Source organism: Pleurodeles waltl, chromosome 4_2, assembly GCF_031143425.1.
Source record: "Pleurodeles waltl isolate 20211129_DDA chromosome 4_2, aPleWal1.hap1.20221129, whole genome shotgun sequence".
NCBI lineage: Eukaryota > Metazoa > Chordata > Amphibia > Caudata > Salamandridae > Pleurodeles > Pleurodeles waltl.
Window position 1 is genome coordinate 672,542,241 of NC_090443.1, and position 22,606 is coordinate 672,564,846.

At 42.4% G+C, this 22,606-nt stretch overlaps 1 protein-coding gene across 1 annotated transcript in view; it reads left to right on the forward strand.

The window, feature by feature from the left end:
• Positions 1-22,606, forward strand: part of PIGK (phosphatidylinositol glycan anchor biosynthesis class K) — a 452,024-nt gene that overhangs the window by 115,856 nt on the left and 313,562 nt on the right. Inside the window, exon 5 of the mRNA XM_069232253.1 lies at positions 12,961-13,072. Coding sequence (XP_069088354.1) covers positions 12,961-13,072 — 112 coding nt within the window. The remainder of the gene's footprint in view (positions 1-12,960; positions 13,073-22,606) is intronic.

The window sequence follows — 22,606 nt, forward strand, 5'->3', positions numbered from 1 at the left end:
GAGAGGATAGGCTAGCAACACCTGAAGGAGCCTATCGCAAGGAGTCTCTGACGTCACCTGGTGGCACTGGCCACTCAGAGCAGTCCAGTGTGCCAGCAGCACCTCTGTTTCCTAGATGGCAGAGGTCTGGAGCACACTGGAGGAGCTCTGGACACCTCCCAGGGGAGGTGCAGGTCAGGGGAGTGGTCACTCCCCTTTCCTTTGTCCAGTTTCGCGCCAGAGCAGGGCTAAGGGGTCCCCTGAACCGGTGTAGACTGGCTTATGCAGAATTGGGCACATCTGTGCCCAAGAAAGCATTTCCAGAGGCTGGGGGAGGCTACTCCTCCCCTGCCTTCACACCATTTTCCAAAGGGAGAGGGTGTAACACCCTCTCTCAGAGGAAGTCCTTTGTTCTGCCATCCTGGGCCAGGCCTGGCTGGACCCCAGGAGGGCATATGCCTGTCTGAGGGGTTGGCAGCAGCAGCAGCTGCAGTGAAACCCCAGGAAGGGCAGTTTGGCAGTTCCAGGGTCTGTGCTACAGACCACTGGGATCATGGGATTGTGCCAACTATGCCAGGATGGTATAGAGGGGGCAATTCCATGATCATAGACATGTTACATGGCCTTATTCGGAGTTACCATTGTGAAGCTACATATAGGTAGTGACCTATATGTAGTGCACGCGTGTAATGGTGTCCCCGCACTCACAAAGTCCGGGGGATTGGCCCTGAACAATGTGGGGGCACCTTGGCTAGTGCCAGGGTGCCCTCACACTAAGTAACTTTGCACCTAACCTTTACCAGGTAAAGGTTAGACATATAGGTGACTTATAAGTTACTTAAGTGCAGTGTAAAAATGGCTGTGAAATAACGTGGACGTTATTTCACTCAGGCTGCAGTGGCAGGCCTGTGTAAGAATTGTCAGAGCTCCCTATGGGTGGCAAAAGAAATGCTGCAGCCCATAGGGATCTCCTGGAACCCCAATACCCTGGGTACCTCAGTACCATATACTAGGGAATTATAAGGGTGTTCCAGTAAGCCAATGTAAATTGGTGAAATTGGTCACTAGCCTGTTAGTGACAATTTGGAAAGAAATGAGAGAGCATAACCACTGAGGTTCTGATTAGCAGAGCCTTAGTGAGACAGTTAGTCACTACACAGGTAACACATTCAGGCACACTTATGAGCACTGGGGCCCTGGGTTACCAGGGTCCCAGTGACACATACAACTAAAACAACATATATACAGTGAAAAATGGGGGTAACATGCCAGGCAAGATGGTACTTTCCTACAGTGGGCACCCTGGCACTAGCCAAGGTACCCCCACATTGTTCAGGGCAAATTCCCCGGACTTTGTGAGTGCGGGGTCACCATTACACACGTGCACTATACATATGTCCCTACATATGTATAGCGTCACTATGGTAACTCCGAACATGGCCATGTAACATGTCTAAGATCATGGAATTGGAGACAATTCCATGATCCCCCGAGTCTCTAGCACAGACCCGGGTACTGCCAAACTACCTTTCCCGGGGTTTCACTGCAGCTGCTGCTGCCGCCAACCCCTCAGACAGGTTTCTGCCCTCCTGGGGTCCAGCCAGGCTTGGCCCAGGAAGGCAGAACAAAGGACTTCCTCAGAGAGAGGGTGTTACACCCTCTCCCTTTGGAAAAAGGTGTCAGGGCTGGGGAGGAGTAGCCTCCCCCAGCCTCTGGAAATGCTTTGATGGGCACAGATGGTGCCCATCTCTGCATAAGCCAGTCTACACCGGTTCAGGGATCCCCCAGCCCTGCTCTGGCGCGAAACTGGACAAAGGAAAGGGGAGTGACCACTCCCCTGACCTGCACCTCCCCTGGGAGGTGCCCCAGAGCTCCTCCAGAGTGTTCCAGACCTCTGCCATCTTGGAAACAGAGGTGCTGCTGGCACACTGGACTGCTCTGAGTGGCCAGGGCCAGCAGGTGACGTCAGAGACTCCTTCTGATAGGCTCTTACCTGTGTTGCTAGCCTATCCTCCTTCCTAAGTAGCCAAACCTCCTTTTCTGGCTATTTAGGGTCTCTGCTTTAGGGAATTCTTTAGATAACGAATGCAAGAGCTCATCAGAGTTCCTCTGCATCTCTCTCTTCACCTTCTGCCAAGGAATCGACCGCTGACTGCTCTGGAAGCCTGCAAAACCGCAACAAAGTAGCAAAGACGACTACTGCAACCTTGTATCGCTGATCCGGCTGCCTTCTTGACTGTTTTCCTGGTGGTGCATGCTGTGGGGGTAGTCTGCCTCCTCTCTGCACTAGAAGCTCCGAAGAAATCTCCTGTGGGTTGACGGAATCTTCCCCCTGCAACCGCAGGCACCAAAAGACTGCATCACCGGTCCTCTGGGTCCCCTCTCAGCACGACGAGCGTGGTCCCTGGAACTCAGCAACTCTGTCCAAGTGACTCCCACAGTCCAGTGACTCTTCAGTCCAAGTTTGGTGGAGGTAAGTCCTTGCCTCCCCACGCTAGACTGCATTGCTGGGTACCACGTGATTTGCAGCTGCTCCGGCTCCTGTGCACTCTTCCAGGATTTCCTTGGTGCACAGCCAAGCCTGGGTCCCCGACACTCTAACCTGCAGTGCACGACCTCCTGAGTTGTCCTCTGGCGTCGTGGGACCTTCTTTTGTGACTTCGGGTGAGCTCCGGTTCACTCTTCTTCGTAGTGCCTGTTCCGGCACATCTGCGGGTGCTGCTTGCTTCTGAGTGGGCTCCTTGTCTTGATGGGTGCCCCCTCTGTCTCCTCACGCAATTGGCGACATCCTGGTCCCTCCTGGGCCACGGCAGCATCCAAAAACCCTAACCGCGACCCTTGCAGCTAGCAAGGCTTGTTTGTGGTCTTTTTGCACGGAAACACCTCTGCAAGCTTCTTCATGACGTGTGACATCCATCCTCCAAAGGGGAAGTTCCTAGTCCTCTTCGTTCTTGCAGAATCCACAGCTTCTACCATCCGATGGCAGCTTCTTTGCACCCTCAGCTGGCATTTCTTGGGCATCTGCCCACTCACGACTTGAGTGTGACTCTTGGACTTGGTCCCCTTGTTCCACAGGTTCTCTCGTCTGGAACTCCATTGTTGTTGCATTGCTGGTGTTGGTCTTCCTTGCAGAATTCCCCTATCGCAACTTCTGTGCTCTCTGGGGAACTTAGGTGCACTTTGCACCCACTTTTCAGGGTCTTGGGGTGGGCTATTTTTCTAACCCTCACTGTTTTCTTACAGTCCCAGCGACCCTCTACAAGGTCACATAGGTTTGGGGTCCATTCGTGATTCGCATTCCACTTTTGGAGTATATGGTTTGTGTTGCCCCTATACCTATAAGCTCTCATTGCAATGTATTGTGACTGTACATTGCTTGCATTGCTTTCTATTGCTATTACTGCATATTTTTGGTATTGTGTACATATATCTTGTGTATATTTGCTATCCTCATACTGAGGGTACTCACTGAGATACTTTTGGCATATTGTCATAAAAATAAAGTACCTTTATTTTTAGTATATCTGTGTATTGTGTTTTCTTATGATATTGTGCATATGACACCAGTGGTATAGTAGGAGCTTTACACGTCTCCTAGTTCAGCCTAAGCTGCTCTGCTAAGCTACCTTTTCTATCAGCCTAAGCTGCTAGACACCTCTTCTACACTAATAAGGGATAACTGGACCTGGTGCAGAGTGTAAGTACCCCTTGGTACCACTACAAACCAGGCCAGCCTCCTACAGTTGTGACTCCTTCCACTTGGAGAGATCCATTATTTTAACAGTGTTCTTTGTTAATTTTTATCCTTCGAAAGAGGAGGAGAGGCTCAATCGGTTGGATCCCAAAAAGGCTTTAAACTTTTCTGTAGATTGTACCAAAGAACATTGAGTGGACAAACAACTTACTGTGGAGTTCTTTGAAGCAAAGAAACAAAAGGCTGTGTGGAAGAGGTCTTTGTCAAGGTGGATAGTCCTCTGTATTAAGATCTGCTACACATTGGTCAAGAAGCAGTCCCTGGTAGGTACATGAGTTTATTCCACTAGGGCCACGGCTGCTGCTACTGCATTGGTATGAGGGGTTCTGTCCTTGACATCTGCTAGGCTGGAATGTGGGGATCGGTCCATACATTCACAGAGCACTACTATATTAACAGTCGCGTCTGACGGAAAGGTCACATTGATTGCTCTATTCTGCACGACTTTTTGGTCTTTCCCCAATCTACAGGCCCTCCACCTTGGAGTGGTACTGCTTTTGAATCTATTTGGATGTGAGGAACCTGTAGTTTGAAGTGTCCATCAGATTAACAAGTTAATTACCTTTGGTAATGCTCTGTCTGATGGACACACTAACCACTGATTTTTCACTGCCATCCTGCCTCCCTGTTCTGTAGAGTGGACTCTTTTTAACAGTTTGTAAAGGTCCCATATTCTCTTTCAGCACACTATAACCAACATTTATTCACACTCTGTTTGCGGGTGCAGGAGGGAAAAGACAAGAAAGTGATAACGTCGTGCAGGCAAGGTATTTAAAAGCGACTCCATCCATCACTTTTGGGGCAGTATGGAGTCCGTGGAGAACCACCCAGCCCCACCCAGCGATACATAGGATCACTGCTACAAACAAATGTTCTTAACCAGTCTTGTTTCCAGTCGAACAAAGGTCAGGAATCTGTCTATTAAGAGTATCCACCCAAAAGAGTAATACAGTAGATAACGATCTTGTTTGTCTGTTTCTTGTAATTAGCCGTTGAAAAGCAGTACCCACCGCAAACTCCTCTGTAGTCTGCAGTCTAGCCTTGATCATGAGGAGGCTGATTGAGTGCTTATTATCTTTCTTTCGAGTGAGCCCACACCCATTCAGCTGGTGAATGTCTTAATCCTCTGTTGTGCTAGAATGTTGAGTGTCCAGTTATCTTTGTTGCAAGTACCCCAGCAACAATTTTCTGTGTTTTAATCAGTGCAAGAAAAAACATTCTTGCGGATGTTACTAGAAAACTCATGAAGGCGATCTGTAGTGAAGATAAAGGTGCAGTATACATGTCATTCCCACCTGCCCCTGACATCTTCCACATGTTCCCACTGCATGCTTTAAACCTTGATTCAGGTTCTTCCTTTTGCTAGTTCTGTCGATTGCATTTAGTTTTTATGGCCGTGTACATAAGCAGGTGAAGTTGTTTCTGGTTAATTTGCAAGCAGTACAAATTCATAACATCCATAACCAGTTAATGGTAGACATACGGAACTTTTAAATATTTAGGAGTCCGGATGTCTGAAGTGCATAGGATGGGTGCCTTCTCTGTTTCATAGCTCAAATCCTTCGGGCTAGTGTTACTGTGTTACTTGGGAGTGTGTCCTGCCACAGTTGGAACAGTCAATAACTTGCTGGTCGGTTCCTGTCTGGGAATAAAATCTCAGGTCAGTGGTGTTGTTTTAATCCTCGATACTGATAAACATTTTAACCCTTGAAAGTGCAAGTCGGTTTTACATTATCTGTATTGCTCGAGACTGACAACTTTTATATGCCTGCTGTTTTCCAGGCCAGCGATAGTAGAGTGCTGTTTATGTACTTTTCCTTTTTGGGGAGCCATTGGGGTGGTGGGGGATGGGGGACACTGTGTGGACCAGTGGAGACCGGGAGCTGGTGGTCCCAGGAATACCTGAGTCTCCATATCAACTGAGATAGCGGGGGCCTTTGCGATTTGTTCTGTCTCCCCGCAAGGCAAGCTGTTGCATCCTGTTACGCATGGACATATCGGCAGTTCGCATATTGGTGGTGGCGGAATACATTACGGGACATTACAATTTAGTGACAGTCTGGAACTCTTGTTTCTTGAGAGATGGCAGTAATTGGAAACTCAATCAGCCAGTGTTTCACAGTCTGGAGAGATGGTGAGGCAAGTGCTTGATAGATTTTTTTTGCGTCAGCTTCCACTATTTTACAGTTGGAGGCTGGATACCCAAGCTGCGGGTCGGATGCTTTCCTTCAAGAATGGACCATAGGTCTCCCCTATGCCTTACTTCCATTTTCCATGATTCAGAGAGTACTCTTTCAGGTGAGGAGATGGAGAGCGGAGATTATTTTTGTGACCCCTGTCTGGAAAGCTCAGTTGTGGTTTCCAGTAGCAATGTCACTGTTGTATGCTCCTCCATTTCCAATTCCCTCCTATCCATCCCTGCTCCTGGATCCGTTGGGTCTTCCTCATCCATTGATAATAGCGGGACACTTGTCACGCATGGCCTGGAGACTTTCTGGCTACGTTGGCAAGTGCTGGGAGTTTCGGAGGACACAACGTTCTTCTTATCCAAATCTTGGGCTACCTCCACACAAATGCTATGAGGCTTACTGGAGGAAATGGGTGGGCTTTTTGTGATGAGCGACATGTTGATCCTTTGGGGGAAAGCATCAGTGTGATTGTCAATTTTCTTTCCTATTTGGCATCCCAAAGTTTGGCATACAGGACCATTAATAATTTCAGGTCCGCTGTTTCTGTGAGTCACCCTCTTCTGGAGGGCAAGCCACATGGGGAACACCCTCTGATTTGTAAACTCCTATGAGGCATCAGAATGGTCAGGCCCCTCAGCCCAAATATTCAGCTTCATAGGATGTGGATGTCGTGTTTTTTTGTTTGTTTTTGTTTTTTGCAAGCCTGGCCATGTAACGAGGAAGTTTCCCTCAAACAATTGTTGACGAAACTCACCCTTCTCCTTTGTCTGATACAATGTCAACGTGTTTCTGATGTACATGTTCTGGATTTAACAGGTAGAGTATTTACGCCTTCTGCAGTTTTTTTCATCATTACTAGATGTACAAAGACTGCGTCTCGTTGCATTTCATATCCAGCCATTCCCCATAATCACAAGTTATGTGTTGTTAAATGTTGAATGGCTTATGAGGATTGTACTCTTGAGATTCGTAGAGATGCCCAGGGACAGTTGCTCATTTCCCTGCAGTGTCTTTGGACTGGTGTCGGCAGCCACCTTGGCTAGGTGGGTCAAGTGGCTGATGGGGGAGGCTGAAATAGATACCACTAGGTTTGGTACACACTGTTCGTTGGACCACGGCGTCTAAAACCTTTTGGGCAGGTTTTTGTTTGGAGGACATCATGACTGCAGCAGATTGGTCTTCAGACTCTACTTTCAAGGTGTTCTATCATAAACCAATTGTTGATGTTGTGTCTACAGTGGTGGCTCACTTTTAAACTACCACAAATCCGAAGCCTCCGGTCCTGACATAGAATAAAACATTTTCTAGCTATCAAGTCAAGAATTTTCAGTTCTATGAAGGACATTGAGGAAAGGATTATTCCACCCATAAAATGATTTATCTTTACATATTTTGATAAAAAATGTTGATATATATATATGTATAATGTGGTTAGGATATGGTTTAATATACCCACCCGTTTGATTTTTTTTGTCAAGACCAATATTATTTGCATGTTTATTAGCTCTTAGGATCGGACAGTAAAGGAACGTGAATGATCCTGAGGTTAAGGGAAGGAGGACATCATGTAGTCGCTTCAGGTTTGACAGGAGGTTGCGGTTCAGAATTCTTCATTTTGGGGCTTCATGGAGATTCCATTTTCGTTGAGATTCAGGTTGTTGTGTTCTAGGTTGTTGCAAAGAAAGAGGAAGGACCATGGTCACTGGGACATATATACAAGGAGCAGACCTATGATTGTACAAAGTACGGACTTCTGAGGATCTTGGGAAAAGTCGTTTTTTGTGGTGAAAAGTTTGATTGGCTGCTGTGTATTTCTCAGTAAGGAAAGAGAAGCATAATCCTCGCATCCGGGTCCTTAATAGAATTGATCATTTTTGACGCGATAGCTAGAATTATTTTTTATATCACTGTGATTTAAGGGCCATGTGTGTGTTGGTTTAGTCTCCTGCATCTGTTCATTTCATTTTATGTTGTTTTTTATTTAAATATTTACATCTGACACGAAGCATAGTATGAAGCATCTGAAAACATTAAATGCTAACCTGTGATCATTGTATCACACAAATGCAACTGGACAGTGTCACTGAATTTCTTTTGAAGCATGTGGCTAGGAATGGCTTCAGTGACTAATTTTCAAATAGCATACAACATTACAATTTATCAGATCATATTTAATTGCAAATATATAATTAATGATGTGGCCGCCTTAATGTGTTGGTGAATAATTTAGTTCTGCTGAGGTAATATGTGCTAAATAGCCAGGGTTTTGGCTTTCTATTGGATACCCTAAATTATGGCGTTTCAAATTTGCATGCATTTTTCCATTGACATTTTGAGAACATTATGTAAAATAATGCATATTGTGGTTTGCTGGTGTCAAGATGAACATTTCACTTAAGATGTAAGAAAAAAAAACTATGCAAGATACTAAAAGGACATTGTTTCGAACACTAAATGCCTCTTGAGCAACATATTTTCTTCACAAACCTAATTCCCTCATGAACAAATTACACAATACCAGCACAAGGCAATAGCTTGTGAATTTATTGTAACACAAAATTCACAAATGTGCCAGTCTTTTTTGTGTTTTGTTTTTATTTTGCCCAGCTCTTCTCCAAAGTCATTTGAACGTCTGCAATCTGCGGATTGTTCATTCCACAGTGGCTCATCTATTAGTGCACAAAAGGCGAAAAGTCCCACATTGCAGAAAGCTCCAGTGTAGGTGTAGGATGCTCAAATTCATACTATACTTTCAAAATATCTTATGAGACTAATTTGTGTATGACAACGCTAAATGGAAATTTATTACACCATAGCTTGCTAAAATTCTGTCATGAATATGAACATTCTAGAGTTGTATTTAACTCATTTGCTCTACAATGACTAGATGGGGCATAGTTGTGACACCATTAATTAATGTTCACGTTTTGGTGGTGCATATCTGAGAAGGCCAATATAGAATGCAAAAAGGAACTCAAACGTCACGCATTATGTTTACCATGCATGCACAATGACTGCAATTATCACGTATTCTTATTCACCACAATGTTCCTTACCATTACATTGCAAACCTTAACAACACATTACAATAGAATGCATTATTATATGATATGTGTACACACATGTAAGCATGTGCACATATACACAAACTTATGCATTTGTATTAAAATAATCAAAACTACTCCTGAACATTACACATACCTGAACCTTAAAATACTACTCCTCAACTTTACCCTTTCCTAAACAGAATAAAGTCTTTACTGCCCTCAGTGCTAGCATCCCTGAGCTCTAAAAATACCGGTTTACCCTGACTCTAACTATCCATGTATACTCCTCATCCCTGATCCATAAAAAACAAAAGCATAGGCTCTACCCACCCCTGAACCCTAAAAACCCTTAGTTCCCCAATACACTGCCAATCCCTGAACCCTAAGAACTACTACAACCCTACTATACTACACAAACCTGTAACCCTAAAAACTCATTACTACGACCCTATACACTAGCCATCCCTAAACCCTGAAAACAACTTGGACTACCTTAAATTTCAACATATCCCTAACCCACTTGCTGCCCCTAAGACCAACCAACCACCTATCCACATACCCATCCTTACACCCTAAAATGCATTGTAACTTACCTTGTTGTAGTGGTGATTTGTGTTATTGTAAATGCATTTTAGTGGTCTCTCATTGAAGTGGATTCTTTGCAATGGTATAAAACCAGTGTGGTGTTATTCATGGCTTCAATTTTTTTTTGTACTGTAAACAAATGAAAGTAGCTATTTATCCTGTGTACAAATTGGTGAAAATCATATTGGTATAGTCCATCATTTGAAATTGATCCTAGTCCAGCCCAAGTTTCAAATCTTAAATGCTCCTTTGTGAAGTAGAAAAAAACAGATGATCCATCTAGTGGGCAACAAAGTGAGAATATAATTGAGTCAACAGTTTCTGACATGAAGTGAAAGTTGGTTACTGGGCCACAGAAAGCAAAAGTATGAAGACACAATGTGTATACACATCATTAAAAAAAAAACATTTATAAGTTACTAGACTGGGCTCTCAAAAACTAATTTTAGTTAAATAATTGAATTGAATGTTTGTAAGAAGTGCACAATATTTTTTTTAAGAAATATTCCTACTGCATTGTTGAATAGAAAGACCATGCACTGAATTCAAACTTACATTTCTCAAGTGTTAATTTGTACCAAGTGGCTTTGCTCTCCCAAATCCGATGTAAGAAGTTAACTCCTTGACTTGCAACATGTCAATCTTTAAACAAACTCTATATACTGTGGGAATAAATCCATACCCCAATATTCAGGACACCCCGAAAATACCCCATATTCTACTGCTGACAGTTTTCTCACTGTAAAAAAAGCATGAAAAGGCACCCTCCCAACATCAGTTTAGCAGAATAGAAAAAACAAGTAACTGGGACCCCTCAATAATGAAGTTCTAGGTCAGAGAAAAGTTAAAGATTATTATTACAAAAATCTCAGAATTAGGTAGTACAGAATAATTGCCATGAAAGCTTCAATGCAGAGTTATACAGAGTGGACAAAACCTTAAAACGTTATACGTCCCAAATGAGCAGCAACATTCTAAAATTATAGTAGAACAGAAACATCTTTAAAAATTTCTGTGCAATTGTGGTTCATCCCCAGAATCAAGTGGTTCTTGCGCACAATTCTTACATAACAAATTAGTAAAACAGAAATATCATCTTGGTACTGTTGTAACAAATCTTTAGCAAGTCAGAAGTTTAAACACAATTACCTTAATACATTAGCACTGTCACATTTTAAGAAAGCATCTTCCGTGCTGCTGGCATCTGGAGATGTTTTGAACAAAAAATGGACCATTTCAACAATATAATTGTTTCAGACTAATGAATAAGGCTGGTCTCCACAGTCCAACAACAACAGAAGAGCCTTGAAGTCGCACTAAGTTTAGGAACACTGGAAAGGTCATTCCGAACTCTGTATTCATAACAATAAACCATCACATCAGCTGTCTTTGCTCTGCGGACCTCGTAATCATAGCAAATGTGCAGGAGGACAGGGTGTGAGGGAGAAGAAAAGGAGTGATTGAATTACATAGATCACGTCAACTTTGGGCAAGATGAAGTTTTCACATAAATGTGGCATAACTAAAATATATTATTAAACACTTGTATACATCATATTAAACTTGTTTCAACTGTAACCACATTTGCTCACCATTTGTGTATTAGATCCAATATAAAAGTTATTATTCATTTTTATTTATTGCATAAAATATAGACTTCACAAAAACACTATCTCATTACCCATTCTTAAATTTGGCTCAAAAACTTCTTTTAAGCACCCTCCTTCTTGGTATGAACATCCAACCTGATTTAGAGTTTGGCGGATGGGATTTCTCCGTCACAGATGTGACAGACGTCTCCTGCGCAGTATTACAATTCCACTTTATCCAATGGAAATTGTAATACGGTGGGCAGGATATCCATTGTGTTTGTGATGCAGTAACCCGTCCACCAAACTCTAAATCAGGCTCATAGTCTCCTGTTAGTACTCAGTGAAATAAACCCAATCTTTATTTTCAGCAGAGTTACAAGCACTGTCAGTAGTGCTAATTTTCAATTCCATTAAGCAGGGGATAAGCTATATTAGTCACCTGTAAATTTGACTATCTGGGTTATTACTTCTTAGTTCTTGGGTTATAATCATAGCACAACTAAATATTAAGGATGAATCCTAATCCTATATATGGCTTGCAATATGCCCCTTTTGATATGCTTAATGAACGATCTACAACATCCTTCTCGGGAGACCTCACACAGTTGACCTTGTGCCAACGCTTCTAAGCCTACCAAAATATCCCTCTTATATGCTCCAAGAAATTGTTCCAATCAGGTTGACCATCAATAGTTCCATCCATATTTTATGTTTGCCAATAGGCAATGACCCTATTGCTTCTTTTCTTGTACTTTTTTCCATATATCTTCTGAAGCTATTTCTCGTTCGATTACACAATCGAAATTAGATGCTAAGACAGCTATTTTCTTCACACTGTTCTTCTTGTCATACCTTACACTGTGGTATAGTAAAGGCCTGTATCAAGCCCTTATTCATAAATTAATACTGATTAATAAAATTCTTAAGCTATTTTTCAACCTATTTTACATAATTAAAACCTAGCAAGGCATGTATTGACATGAAACATTGGGCAACCTTCAGTTTTTATCAAATTTAGTTGGCAAAAACTGACCCTGAGTAGAGATTTGCAGTTATATTTTGTGTGTATAGTGCTTTTCTCGTCTACAGTGAAAATGTAATTTCTCGAGGTTTATGTTTAATAGGATCTTTAAACTATCTACCTCTTTCCCTTTCCACGTTAAAGCATTTTTGCATTAAAGGAAACCAACTAAATGTGCATAATACTATACTTTTAAAAATCGAACATTTTTGTTTTCTTTGATTTTGTTTTGAAATCGTCAAAATAGTAAGCACTAATTGCATCACATGATTCTACTGACCTAAAAGTGTTTATCTATAGACTGTAGCACAGAAAATAAACTTCATTTACAGAATGCTTCGATTGATGAACCTCATTTCTGATAGTAAATGCAAGTAATTCTGGATTCTTTGAATCAGAAATATCAATCTGCCGTTAGACTTTTATTTATACACCTTTCTTTGAGTCTGTTTCTAAAATCGTTTAAGAATCCAGCTCTTATAGGGTTTTGGCGTCGTAAGATGATAGGAAACGTTGAATAAATATTTGCAGTTTAGGAATGCTTCTTGTAGCATGTAGCTCAGAAGATATATTTAAGTGTTTTGTAGTGCTACTACTGTAAAGGAACTAATGTAATAGTTTAGTACTATTTAGAAAAGAGCGGTAATTTTGAGACTGCTGCAAGGAATGTGTATTTTGATTTATTTTTTACTGTCCAGCCCAGTCAATAAAGTCACTTCTATAATATGCTAGCTATTGTCTTTGCACAATGAAAATGTTTTACCTTCTTACGTTTATTTAATTTTCTGTGCAGGTGACTGTGGAGAATTTCTTGAGAGTTTTAACTGGAAGAATCCCACCAAGCACACCTCGATCCAAGCGCCTGCTTTCAGATGACCGCAGCAATATTCTTATTTATATGACAGGTAATTGCTGTTGCTTGTTAGTTATTTTTAGTTTTGTTCTCTGCTGTTAAATAAACAGCAAGCAAATTATAGTTGTCATAATAATATTTAGCATTTTTCCTATTACGTGCTTTGAAAACTATCTAAGTGTTATAATATTGATTTATTCATGAAGAGTTTGCTATTCTTGCATTGTATTCAATATCTTCGAAAGTTAAAATTAGGGTTAAATATATAAAATCGCCATGTAGTGGGCCTGAGGTAACATTGGTTTCCCGAAGCAGGCAATCTAGAACTATTCTCATTGTGTGGTCTGGAATACAGCCACATCTTAATTAATCTGTCTCTGCATGCCTGCAAACATTTACCTACCTGTCCCCTTCTTGAGAATGAGAGGTAAATTGCATCTACTCAAAAGCCTTTTACTGGGCCTCTGATGCAACACTAATTTGTCTGAGTGCTATCTAAGTCATAATTGCCAAATGAAAGTATGTTCAGAAAAATATTGAACCCTTGGAGTAAGTGTGAGCCCTTTTCATCCTCCCTGCCGAGGAAGACTTATCAGTATGCAGAAGAATGCAGATGCAGTTGAGTGTCCTGTGTTGTGACTGTCTGGAGGGAATGCACAAATGTAGATGTCACCCAGTCCAGTCCAGATGTGTATTGGAGACAGTCTGTCAGGCACACTGGGCAGTGAGAACAGAGAAATGGACACTTTCTAAAAGTGGTATTTCTAGAACAGTAAGAATAAATCCAACTTTACCCTTACAGAGGATTGTCATTACCATTTTAGTGATATGAAAAAACATGATGCTATATATATATATATGTGTATATTATGGAATTCCCAATGCTGGCCTATGAGAGGAGTAGGCCTTGCAGTAATTTATAAAAATAAAAAAATCTTTGGGAGTTTTTCCGTACCAGGACATGTAAAACTTAAACGTACATGTCCTGCCTTTAAGTTGCATATCACCCTCCCCTGTGGGCTATCTAGGGCCTACCTTAGGGGTGACCTATATGTAATACAAGGGTAGTTTAAGGCTTGGCAAGAGGTTTCAAATGCCAAGTAGATGTGGCAGTGACACTGCACACACAGGCTCTGCAAAGGCAGGCCTGAGACATGTTTACAGGGCTACTTGAGTGGGTGGCACAATCAGTGCTGCCGGCCTACTAGTAGCATTTAATCTATAGGCCCTGGGTATATGGAATACCACTTTACAAGGGACTTACAAATAAATTAAATATGCCAAATGTGACTACATCAATGTTATCAGATACAGCAAAAACAGGAGGCCAAAGGCAAAATGTCTGCGGTGGGACCACCCTAAGGATGCAAGACCTAACACCCATATTCACGAAAGCAAGAGAAAGCCTGCATTTATTCAAATTAAATCACAACGTATGTAAACTGATGGGGTCATTACTCTGGATCGGGAAGAAGATCAAGGCCAGAAGAAGTTCTCCTCGTCCATTTGGAGATTTGGGAGCCATTAAAATTACCAGTCAGCCTGCAGTTAAGCCACAGTATCTGCATGCGAGTTAATATTTGGTTAGACACCGGTCAAGCCTAGGCCATCCAGACATGCCTCCTTCTCCAGTCACCTGCTCAGGGGCAGGTCCACGTGTCCTGATCTACAGGCTTCTAGAGCCAGAAGGGACTTCTCCCTGACATTTAAGGTACTAACTTATAGCCAATTATGAAAAAAGGGGACTTCACCCTAATTCCTCTGAAACTCTGTGTCAATTGTTGTAGCCATAACCAACTAAACTCGTGATAGTATAAGTAGTCACGTTTATGTTAAATGCTGAAAAGAAATTTGGAAACTTGGGAAAGGAGAAGAATATTTAGTAGAGAGTGCCACAGGAGAAAAGAATGGAATAGTAGAGGAAAAACATTTCAACGAAGTATGGTAAAAGTGGAGTAGCAGGGTCTGCACATTAATCAAAAAGTGCAGTTTTTCAAATCTTTGTAATTTGAATGGAAGTGAGCAATTTCAAACAATTTGAATTCAAAATGTTTGATTTGCAGAAGTTGCTTCTCAACCTAGAATTTTGACCTGTTGATTGATTTATTTCAAGGGCCTAACACAAGGCTATTCAGTCCCTATGGGCTAGGGGGGCCCCAACACACACACGGGCCCCCAAACTTTCAAGAAGGCTATATTAAACCAAAGGTTAATGAATATCTGTGAGATGTGGGAGACTCAGGGAGGCCTCATTGTTTTATGTTACGCTACTGGTTTGTCCTACAGATCTTGTTAAATCATGACGCTATCAATTACCAATTCTCATCATGGCATTTCTTAGTCAGTGCACTGACATGATAAAAAGAGAAAGTGCTTTATTTTCAAGCAACTATTCAAAATGGCACAAAAATATTGTCAAGGGACACAGAGCCCTCTAAAGTGAATTTACAGGCAAGGCAATGTTAAGCTGCTACGTAGGGAAAACTAGAAAGGGATAAAATCAGTGTGAGGAGTGACAAGCTTCTTGTTTCGGGGTCCATTTCTTAGTCTTTAGTGCATGTATCCAGATCTCATGTGCAGGATAATGAGTGCAGCTTCTTTAGGACTGTTAAGTCACTATTTTACCTGCATTGAGACTCCAATCACAATGTCTTTTCCATTAAGTTCAAGTTTTGTATAGCTATTTTAGCCCTGTTTTAGACACATTGGTTTCAAGCTAACTAGGCCTGCTGCAGTGCACTTTAACCCTGTTACATTTTATTCAGCATTGCTTTATTTTTCTAGCAATAACAATATTTGTGGTGCTGTATTTTCTTTATCTCATTGAACTTTTGCCCAGGAAAGCATTATGTTCCTTGTAGGACATTTATTTCACACTGTGCTTTCTCCAAGACTGCAGTCAGATAGGGTTGCCGAAAAATGTGGTATGCTGTGTCCAACATTCACTGAAAACACACACTCATACGTGGGGACCTTTTCTAAGAATGTCAGCTGTTTTATTATAAAAACACCACCTTGTCCCAGACATGGTAGAGCGACATTCCAGCCAGATGACCACAACTGTATGCTGATTGCTGATTGCTTCGCTGCAGCTACTTGCCTAGACGGCCGGGCCCCTGATCCACATGGGGGACGGTGTCTCTCTAGACCACAGGCTTCTTACTCCAGGTATGAGGGGTGGTGTACCCCCATGGGGAAAACCCAAAGGCAGATTAGGCTTATTACGCTGTGCTCTGACATAGTGTAGGTAGGAGAAACATATGCATCACTCCTAGTGACAGTATGGTAGTATTATTCTTGTGTTTTACTATGTTAGTTACCTGTTTGCGTTTATGGTGTTTCATCATCCTAGTTATTGCAATACATGCCGTTTTATCTAAGATGCAGTTACTTCAATACAGTCTTATTGAACTGTATGCTGCCTCTGTTGTTTTTGCCTGCATGAGACTTTTGGTAACTGAGAGAAAGGGATGGGATCTGATTGTCCACGATTCCCCTGAGGAGTCATCTTGTCATGCGCCTAGTTGCCACAATCATCTTGGCTCGAGATGAGGCGCTGGTAGTTAGCCGGAGAACCCGGATTCAGCTGACAGGCATCATGTGATGTGGAATTCTACTTAGTAGCCACAATCTATGTGATTCTGTTTCCCAAATCCAGTAGCCTCATTTGCATAATGAGAACCTACGCGACATGGTGCCACAAACATTTGGTCAGGCACAAATATTCGGTTCTTCCTAAGTATCTCTGTCTTATTTAAGGTTAAAGACACCTCAATACTTTGTACAGAGACTTCCGTGGTATTGAGGATTTCCTCCTCTGCTATATAGGTAGTACCTATGTTGAGCTGTAGGTTGTTCAAGCTTTAACCTTTAAAAGGACCAATCCCCACTAGGTATCCTTATCTCTGAACATACATCTACCATTAAAATGGCAAACCCACAACAGATAGCAATAGCAGTATATATGCGACCACCCCTCACTTGCACATTTATTGGCAAGTGGCCTAACGGCCCAGGGGGGTCCAGTTACATTTGTTGTTGAGGCTCGTCCAGCCTATAGAACAGAAATGTTTTATTCTTGGGCCACCTTTCCAGCAGTAATTGGAAACACAAATACATTTCACCACTATACACCTGCAAACATACCAGCACAATACAGAGCTTATGCATATTTGGAAATACCTTTATCTTATCAAAACCACAACAATTTTACATGTTAGGTTAGGTCAGGTCCTCTGAGCAATGAATGGCCCGACCTGGCCTTTATTGGCCACATATATACCACACCCTGATGCAACGACCTTAGTGGTAGCTGAGGTTTGCCTCTTATACATAGAGCGCACAACAATATACAGATTATTAGTACACTTTGTCATACAAACATTAAATACTAAACCAGCACATGCTGCCCCAGTGCAGCAACATGCAGTCACCCCAGACATTAACCCTGCAACTGTACATTTGATCATGGTTAAGGACCCCACCAACTGGGAGGAAATTCTGTTTTGGTTAGCTCAAAAACATAAATGCACTGGAAGCAGTTTTTCCTCATACAGGACCTCAGGATAAACATTGAATTCTCACTATGTGCTTGCTATTCAGGATGGTTCTCACAGTTGATAACTGCAACACATGGGGCATGGTATTTGCCACGCTCTATACTACCGTACATGGTACACCAACACTTGCCGATCTTCTGGAGGTGTTAAAACAGATTCAAGATGCATACAGGGCTGCCCCAGCCCTGGATTTGGGGATGCAATTAATGGGCAATTTTGCTATGATATCTTAAATTATATTAAGTAATCTGAAAGGGCAAGCAGTTGCACTAGCAGTGCGAATGCAGCTCTGTAGTGTTCCTTGACAGGATCAAGAACGGGAGCTACCAAAGATTATCGCAGAGACCTATTCTAGTATTGGTCAAGATAGTCTGGTTGCCAGACCGATTAAACCACAATTTTAAGGCATATCTAATAAAGATACTACCAAAACGTTGGGATAGGAAACAACACCTAAAAAAGAAAGGGGAGAATCTCTGCATGCGGAGACCCAACAAAATAGGTACAACCTTAGAAATAGGGATAATCTAAAAATGCCTGACAGATATCAATATACTGATACACGCCAATCTTGTTCCTTTCAGGACTCACCGGAAAAACAGTGAGAGGTGGGCGGTCCGAACTGCGAACTGAGTACGAGAAAATGGAGAACGCTCTTCTTTGTATACTGATTGTACAGCCCAACCAACAATGAGAACAAAACATCAATACTCCACTGCTTGTGCAGTCGTGAGTGGTTACATGAAGGGTGCCAAGTTCCATCCACAAAATACTTACATGCAGACAATACGAGATTGCACTGCACAACTTGCAGAGTTCAAGGCTCTTGTGATGGCACTGGAACATACGGATCATGAGCAGATAACGTTGATTGTCTGTGATTCGTACTATTGTGTCCAGTCCTTCAATGAATATCTGCATTACTGGCGCCAAAATGGGTTCAGAGATTCAAAAGGCAACACCGTTAAACACAGACTTCTGGGGGGCAAGTAGCGGATCTGAAGGAAATGCTGCCTAACATCCATGTTGTACATATCTTTAGGACATCAGCGTGTTGGAATACACATTGAAGGCAATACTCTGGCTGATGAAGCAGCCAAATCAGCAGTAGCTATGGCTTCTATTGCTGCAGTAACTCATTCCAAGCTAAAAGTGGATGATGAAACACTGGCAGCCGTAGCCGCTTTGGCTGAGGGCACACCTTTTCCTAAAGCATATTGTGATAAGTATTCCTATCGGATGGCAGGCTTGTTTGATGCACAAGTAAAAACATCAGGTGTGGAAGTTCGGATAATTCCTAATAATGAACTAAGACCTGCGTTAGTAAAAGCAGTGCATGAGGGTGTTGCTTCTGCCCATGCAGGTGTGGCAGCTACAATTTCAATATTACAATCACGATATTGGTGGCCAGGTCTATACAAAGAGACCAAGCAGTATGTCCTTTGTTGTGACATCTGCCAGCAAATAAGAGTCCACTGTGAAACGCCCACCGCAGACACCCCTCCTTATTTCCAACAAACCATTACAATGTGCGTACTTGGACCATTGTGGTCCCCTGACACCAGATAGTGCTTACAAATGCATCCTAGTCACTGATTCATGCTCCAGATTTCTGTGGGTTTGGCCACAACGCTCGGCTGACAGTTAAACTGTTATTAAAGATTTGCAAGCCTTTATCTGTACATATGCTGTTGTGGCTTTCCATTCTGATTAGGGGCCCTGCTTTTGCCTCAAGGGCTTACAGGGAAGCCATGGCTTTGTTAGGGGTCCAGGTGCAATACTCGTCTGCATTTCATCCAGAGAGAAATAGTGTTGTGGAGCGACGAAACCGAGATGTAAAGCAATCCTTAACATCTAGAGTATTAGGCACAGGTCGTAGCTGGCTCACACACCTGTATGGAGTCCAGAGAGCACTTAACAATCTGGCTAGAAGGTCCCTGAGGGGGAATGTACATCATACAAATACCTTTTTGGAACTTGAATGTATGTTCCAGATCTTGATGGTCCTGGTGTGGAGGCAGCTTATACACCCTATGATATAAATGAACGTGTCGCTGTCTTGCAAGACTTACAACAGTTCTGTGATGACAACGCAACTGCTAATGCTGCCTCCCTTGGAATCCGGGACGTACCAGTAACATCCACCGGCTGGTTTACTAAACTTGAGGATCTAATGCGTGAAAAGATTGCGTGAAAAAGGAATTTGGTCCCTCTTACCATGCACCGGTTCCAGTCCTGGGAATACACGGTACCAGAACTGTGATTCTACCCTCGCTGCCTGGCTCTCGAAAAACGCTTTGTCTCCATTGACAATGTCAAATTACACCGTGTGGCCGATCCTGCACAGCAGACCTAGAGGACTCCTGAGTAGTGCCCGAATCCCTCCAACTACAGACCAGGAAGTTCCCCTAGAAGTTTTCATCAGCGACGCTGATTCCTCTCCAAGCTTGGGGAGAGTGGAAAATGAGCTTTCATTGGTTCCACTGACAACCACTTCCACATTGATTTCCGCTAATACGGAGCAATGTTCTACAAATTCTACACAAACGGATGTAGTAACTTACTATACACCACAGAGGGAATCTTCAGCAGCTTCACCTCTTCAAAATACACCTCTATTATTTGTGCAGATGATTACTTCGTCGATGGTGATGTATTTTCTTCAGAATCATCTGCCTCTACTGCAGCAGCACTTCCAAGAGCACTTTTAAGCTGATACATTGGCTTAAAATTAACTATTTAATTTGTCCATGGATTTATCTATGGGTCTTATTGACTGTACTTGCCTTTCTCCTTTGGATTGGGTTTGTTAAAGTTTTCTTTCTTTTGATGCATGGTCATTTTCTTCCTGAACCCCATACAGTTGAACTGGTGGATGAGGTCCTAGAACCACATTTGTCATCACACAAAATTTGCAGAGACTTGTCTCTAGTGAACATTACAGCCATACTAATCCCCAATGGGATTGGTTGTGACAAAGTATTATTATTTGATATATATGGGCCTTCTGAGGTCATTCAAATACCATGTATCCTTAAACAGCATCCAAAGATCAGCTCAATGAATGGGTCCAGAATGGTACATTTAACTCATCATTTTCACGACCTGGAGGATGGTTATGGCCTGTTGACACCAATGTGTGCCATAGTCATTTTGTTAACTCCCCGGGGGGGGGGGGGTTAGAATGAATAGGCTGGACCCACGCTATGTGTCCTCAGAACACTCTGGTACAGTGACAACATATAGTGTAGGGAAACTATGCCAGCAATGGATGAAGGCCTCCTCACTACATGCTGTCAAAGAACATCTAAGTCTCCTGTCCAATAACACAGATTTCCGGTTAGGCCCCAGAAGACAACGCAGAAAAATCTTATTATATGCTGCATATAATGAAATATGGAAGCCTTCCCAACAAGAGGCGGCTGCCCGGTTAAGGCAAATAGATCAGGAAAACTTACAGAACGCATAAACCGTTGTAGATATGGGATTAACACCTTGTCCGACCTAATTTTACACCTTAAATAATATTGTATCATCTGCAACAGATATAGTACAGAGTGATGAATCTTTTTTACAACTTGGACAAAGTCAGCTAAGTTCCATTACACATGTAAACCTGGACACTACAAATATTGAAAGCAGGTCGCGTTCCCTGGCAACACGCGAGTGCAAAGGAGATTTTTACACATTTAATTTAACGCGACAACAACAAATAATGGCTAAGAAGGATGCAATATATGTCATGTTGAATATTGAAAATTTAGAAAAGTTGCCTTTTACTGTGGCTGAAATACCATCTGCTGAATGGCTAATACATGGGGTTATAAATCTGCCAATTTCAACACTTCGATTTACATCCGGTTTGAAACACATTCCAGTGTGCAGATATGAAAGGCTGGGAGATAGTTACCTACACGAAGTGTGGGAGCTTTCTTTCTCGTACAAATGTTTCAATGACATGAATGGTCTTTCTTAGCAGTAGTGAATGCCAGACTTCTGTGGGTCATTCAATGGTTTGTAAACCGCTGTCCTTGCACGGGGCGTGTAATGCGCCCGTGGCAAACTTGGCTTGTTATCTGAAGGGAGTCCCAGTCCCCTTGATTAGACATATGTTCCAGGTGCTCTCCAATGGCAGCTATGTGCTCCTTAATAGTGAGAGCTGTTGTGGGATGCGAGCCGGAATAGCTTAAGTCGTTTCCGTCTCCCAAGTTGTTACGTGCTGCAGGAATGTCCTCCCCCCCACCCCCCCTCCCCCAATATTGTTACTTCTGATGTGAATTTTGACAAATTGAGCAGACTAAAGGCTTTGTTTAAAAAACATGTGGCGCTTACATCTGCACGCGAGACCTATGCGCTTCAGGTTGTGAGGTCATCAGCGGAGATTCAGTCCCTTTTAACCAGAACTTTTCTGTGACACTTTGAACTTGTGGGACAAATCTTTAATGCGTCCAGTACTACTGGAATCGCCCACTTTTTTAAGGTTGTTGGTTCTGGTTTTGTTCACACCTTCTCTTCTGTTTTCGGTATAATACCATCAGCCATACATTCTATATTTTTGAGTATTTTCAGGGGATTTCCGATTACTTTGGCTATAATAGTTGTCATTTTGCTGTTGCTACTTTTTCTGCGCAACGGCTGACCCGTCACAGCAAGGAGTACTGAAAATGCTACCGCCAGCACAACTGTATTGTAAACGCATGATGCAGTATTTCGGAGCCCCACTCCTGGAACAACTGGAGTGTGACTGGTCTTTGACATTCCGACCGGTTTTGGATTGTGTGCAGCTGGTGTTTCCATGCCTCTAGTGCCTGTTTGAATGTGCACTGAATGTCTCTTTTTCTATGCAGCGCTTATTTTCATTGGATGCTGATCTGTTGATGTTGTTGATGAAGGCCCATTATCAGACAAACGCGTTGAGGGTGCATTTTTTTATGGGAAGCCGCTTACGAGTTGCCTTTTATGGACTCTGCGACTCTTAACACTATGGCGGGCACAACACAGAATGCTGCTGCCTCAGCTGGAGCTTA